General features: G+C 39.1%; 1 protein-coding gene across 2 annotated transcripts; it reads right to left on the bottom strand.

Moving 5' to 3' along the window:
* Positions 1-4,871, bottom strand: lsm6 (LSM6 homolog, U6 small nuclear RNA and mRNA degradation associated). Of its 2 annotated transcripts, none has more exons than XM_061922890.1 (4): positions 4,728-4,871; positions 1,622-1,736; positions 1,432-1,545; positions 1-192 (listed from the first exon to the last, which is right to left on the bottom strand). In XM_061922890.1, the coding sequence occupies exons 2-4, from the start codon at positions 1,713-1,715 to the stop codon at positions 158-160; spliced, it is 243 nt and encodes an 80-aa protein (XP_061778874.1). In that variant the 5' UTR covers positions 1,716-1,736; positions 4,728-4,871; the 3' UTR covers positions 1-157. The 2 variants fall into 2 exon arrangements, with proteins under 2 accessions (XP_061778874.1, XP_061778875.1); XM_061922891.1 differs by having other exon boundaries at positions 4,738-4,823.
* Positions 4,872-5,100: the final 229 nt, after the last annotated feature.

Genomic DNA, 5,100 nt, shown 5'->3' with positions numbered 1-5,100 from the left:
TAATGTTTGCAAACTCAGGATGTTTTATAAACAATTTCCACTTTTACAAAAAAAAAAAAAAAAAGCACAAAATATTCTTCAGGATTGAAGCTTCATCAAACAAAAGTATTCCCTCAGGAACCAAAACAGGGATAAAAAAAAAAAAAAACTCAATCGGCTAAACTTTCCTCTTCTGTGTGCTTATATAGAGAACTGTGGGGATAAGAAAGACAAAAGGCATACGTTATGTTTGTGCAGTGACAAAACTTTTTTAGTGTAGCCATGTGAAGTAAAATAAACCCAATAATGAAATTAAACACACGTTTAAAAAAATATATATATATTTTTTTTTTTACCAGTAAAAGTAAAATAAGACTTAACTGCCACAAATTGAAAATTTCACTTGATGATTTCACTGCTATTGAGTTTCCTAATTGATGATAGGAGACTAAGATAAAGTAGCAAAACATTTTGTTAATGACAATTAATATAATGCAAAATTATAAAAAATAGAAAGGCACACTACTATAGATTTAGGCCCTAAAGTATTACATTGTAAATATTTGTACTACAGTTTTAGATCTATTTAGAATCTATTTTAGATTCTATTTTTGGCCAAAGTAAGACAAAGAAAACAATCTGAAGGTGTCTTTATTTTTTTAGTTTTAATGCCATGATTTTAATAGTCCGGACCACGGAGGAAAATCTGTGCGCACGTGGTCCGGACTATTAAAATCATGGCATTAAAACTAAAAAAATAAAGACACCTTCAGATTGTTTTCTTTTCTCAAAAATAGAACAAACACATTCTGAAAATATTACAATAAAAATATAGAAAAAAATACCGGCAGCGGCAAAGTTTAGATCCATGTAGGAAAGAAAAAAGTGAATAAAATGTTTATAACTGAATAAATGTACACATGCAAAAAAAAATTGTTTTCTTTTGTATTATTTTATTTAATAAATTAAGTAACGTTTATGACAACCTTTTTTCAAAACACAATATAGAATGTGAAGCGCCAACACTGATGGAGTATTGGTGCGTGCAAAACAGCAGCAGGCGGCTGTGGCCTGCGGGCTGCTTCTAATACTAGTCAAATAACATCCCGGGGGCCACAGATAATTCATCCGCGGGGTGGATCTGGCCCCCGGGCCTTGACTTTGACACCCATGCTCTCGAGCATCTCTATATGGAGTTTGCAGGTTATGTAGGCTACCCGCCTCTCACCCCCAAGTCAATTGGGATATGCTCCACTTAAATAACTCATTAATGACATCATTTTGATATTTTTTCTAATGTAAATATATTTTTTACATATAAAAAATAAAACGTCTATTTGGGGCGGACAATTGAATTATATCAAATGATTTGTCAGAAGCAGCATACACCAGAGAATATTTGTATAACTTTTCTGCAAAAAAAACACAATTTCTGTCTCTAAAGACTCTCACCATTGTTTCCTCGCAGAAATGCATCACCATATTTGTTCTTGAGCTGTCCATTGACATACTCCTCTGTCTGCTCTATGGCGATGTTCATGTAGCCATCCAGACAGGCCAGGACACCTGCACACACGTTGCATGCTTTAATAAATAAATAAAAAAGTCATCCATATTTATTTTATCACCAGCTTTACATTACCTCGGTAATCGACACCGGAGTTCAGCTTGACCACCACTGGTCTGCCGATGATCTGCTTCAGGAAATCACTGGGTGTCTGCTTTCTGAGACTCATCCTTATTGAGTGTTTAGAACTCTGAACAGAAAAAGGTAACGATAAACAATAGGTGAGCTAACTGAGACTATGTCTACACTAAGCCGGATAACCTCTTAAACAAATAATTATTTAGCCTATGCCCCGTTTCAGCCACACTAAACCATCATTTAAGGTCCCCCTCCTCGGACAATTTTTTACACGGGTAAGTGGCCGTGTATTTCTTGAATCTCCGGCTCTTAGCTTTGTATGGACTCATTGATCGTTTACAAACTGAGTTCGGAGAGGAAGTGGCGCCAGAAAGACCCCGCCCCACACAGGAAGTGACGTCTGAAAGAACGCGCCACAGCGGTTTCATAACTCGGAGGTAACCATTGGAAAATATATTCTCGCATGAGGCATGGTAAGAATTCATCTGTTCCAGGGTCAAACTCTTAGCACTCGCAAACATAAAGCATTTGAAATAAGTACGTCAAAAGGTAACATTTTTTAAAATAGCATTTGTATTGTTAATTGTCATGTGCAGTAAGTGCAAGAAGGAGTTGCACTGTTGTTAATGGCAACACTTAATAATATTGCTATGTTCAACCAACCCTACCTTTGATACTTTTCTACTTCTACTATCCTCAATATATTTTCTTTATTTAGCTTAACATCACTGATACTTTGTAAAAGAGTGTACACCAGGGATGCCCATTACCGTACATCGATCGAGAGCTAGCGGTGGACGGTGGAGGGTGTGTCAGTCCATCGCCAGCCAGGCATTAAAAAAAGCCTCCGAAATATGGATTATATATACCGTATTTTCCGCACTATTAGCCGCACCTAAAAACCACAAATTTACTCAAAAGCTGACAGTGCGGCTTATAACCCGGTGCGCTTTATATATGGATTAATATTAAGATTCATTTTCATAAAGTTTCGGTCTCGCAACTACGGTAAACAGCCGCCATCTTTTTTCCCCGTAGAAGAGGAAGTGCTTCTTCTTCTACGCAAGCAACCGCCAAGGTAAGCACCCGCCCCCATAGAACAAGAAGCGCTTCTTCTTCTACTGTAAGCAACCACCTGCCCCCATAGAAGAAGAAGAAGCGCGCGGATATTACGTTTCATTTCCTTTGTGTGTTTACATCTGTAAAGACCACAAAATGGCTCCTACTAAGCGACAGGTTTCCGGTTCATGAAAAGACGCAATCTCTCCATCCGCACACGGACTACTATTTCACAGCAACTGCCTAAAGACTTTCAAGAAAAGCTGGCTACTTTCCGTGCATATTGTAAAAACAAGATAGCTGAAAAAAAGATCCGGCCAGAGAACATTATCAACATGGACGAGGTTCCACTGACTTTTGATATTCCTGTGAACTGCACTGTGGATACAACGGGAGCACGTACGGTGAATATTCGCACCACAGGGAATGAGAAGTCATCCTTCACTGTGGTTCTAGCTTGCCATGCTAATGGCCAGAAACTTCCACCCATGGTGATATTCAAAAGGAAGACCTTGCCAAAAGAGACCTTTCCAGCCGGCGTCATCATAAAAGCTAACTCGAAGGGATGGATGGATGAAGAAAAGATGAGCGAGTGGTTAAGGTAAGTTTACGCGAAGAGGCCGGGTGGCTTTTTTCACGCAGCTCCGTCCATGTTGATATACGACTCCATGCGCGCCCACATCACGCTGGTTTTTAATATATTATTAAAGTTTGACTGACCTATCTGACTGTTTTTTTGACATTCCTTTAGCGCAGTTAGATGCGGCTTATAACACGGGGCGGCTTATGGTGCGGAAAATACGGTATATCCAAATTATCGAGTTTCCAATAATTTCTACAACTCTTATTTTTTTGTGATAGAGTGATTGGAGCACATACTTGTTGGTCAGAAAAAACATTCATGAAGTGGTATTCAGTGAGGTAAGATGAATTAAATGCGCTGACAGTTCATTGCTCCTGCCAAATGAATTGCACTGAGTGGAGCGGATCACCACTCCAAGATGGCGGCCCCGCGTCTCGTCAGCGCTAGTAGGCAGTAGCGCTCGATGCTGGATCTACTTATAAGATGTCTACACAATCTGGACTGTGATCCTAACTTTTACAATCTTTATCTTCATAATTTATTTCAACTTTGTTATTCAAGTATGACATTTTTAAATTTAATTAATTTCATTGACAAGCAATTCTATTATGGTCATACTCTTGTTTGCTTGCAGCTACGATTTCAGTACTATTGTAGATATTTGTTCCTTCTCAACTCTGTGGTAATATTCTTTTCACAAAATACAACCAATAGTACGTTATTGTTAAATCTTACTTGTGAAAAGTAATCCCCCGATTCCTATTGTCAACAGTCCGCTCATTTAAGCAGGAAAACGCTGAACACCATATTTGTTTTCTACCTGTCAACTGTCAGTTTAGGCTGCTTGCCGGCTCCTCATCCCCACTTCAAGATGGCGGCCCAATTTCTCGCGTCACAGCAGCCAATGCTGCGTCTACTTATAAGAAGTCTATGCTAGCGGCTACTTTCGCTAACCACACTAGCGACTGCTTGGACTCGTATCTTACAACTGTTGATACTTGATATTATTCGTGTAAACACGTCTGTCAGCCATATAAGCTGCTGAAAGAACAAACTAGCCGCTATTATTCTACCAATAACACGCGAAATACAGCAGCTGCTACTTCCGTTAACCAAGCTAACAGCTACTTCCGGTCACATTAGCCGCTATTTTGGCAAACCCAGCTTCGAGACGGTAAAGTTTAACTCACTTGCCACCATGTTTCGACGAGTTATCTCTTATTGAGCGACATGAAACACGTTACGGGTAAAGTCTGCGGTCGGCAACAAGCGCTTACATTGATGGTGGTGAGCGGCGCTTGCTAACTGGCGGCTAATGCTAACGGAAGGAAGCTGCCGTGCACAAAACGAGCACTTAAATGTTGGCGAAGGGGGTTCTTGTGGTTTAAGTAATCGAAGTCAAGCGGGACTATGCAATTTGTTTGCAGTGCATTATTAGAGAAGAAGAGGCAGTTACATTACCTTGTTTTACCTTGTAAACGTTTTCTAGACGACACAGGCAAGCATGGAGTAGAGAAGCAATACGGCGGCTGAGCGCGGACAAAAAGGACTCCAAGGCAGAATGACCACAGTATGACTGACGTAAGTGATGACAACAGAGTGATGTAACCCCAATTAAATTGTTTATTTTTCAGATTTTATATGGATTAAATATATATTTAAATATTTACCAAGTATAAATATCTACAAGCTTATAGTAAGTCTACAAACCGATAAATTAAAATATACAGGACTGCAATCTAATTGTGGCAGGAGTCATAATTAACTAATCATCAAATGTGCATGTTTAAAACAAAAGATGAACAATTACATGAAAAGCAATATTTACAACTGC

The sequence above is a fragment of the Nerophis lumbriciformis genome, linkage group LG27 (genome assembly GCF_033978685.3).
Source record: "Nerophis lumbriciformis linkage group LG27, RoL_Nlum_v2.1, whole genome shotgun sequence".
NCBI lineage: Eukaryota > Metazoa > Chordata > Actinopteri > Syngnathiformes > Syngnathidae > Nerophis > Nerophis lumbriciformis.
Note: the sequence above shows the minus strand (reverse complement) of the source record. Positions and strands in the feature narration are given on the sequence as shown.

Excerpts from the sequence above, each read along its gene's own strand:
- lsm6 (XM_061922890.1), bottom strand. The coding sequence starts at position 1,715 with ATGAGTCTCAGAAAGCAGACACCCAGTGATTTCCTGAAGCAGATCATC. Across the intron at positions 1,546-1,621 it reads CTCCGGTGTCGATTACCGAG|GTGTCCTGGCCTGTCTGGAT; the intron begins GTAATGTAAAGC and ends ACGTGTGTGCAG. Across the intron at positions 193-1,431 it reads ATTTCTGCGAGGAAACAATG|TTCTCTATATAAGCACACAG; the intron begins GTGAGAGTCTTT and ends TTATCCCCACAG.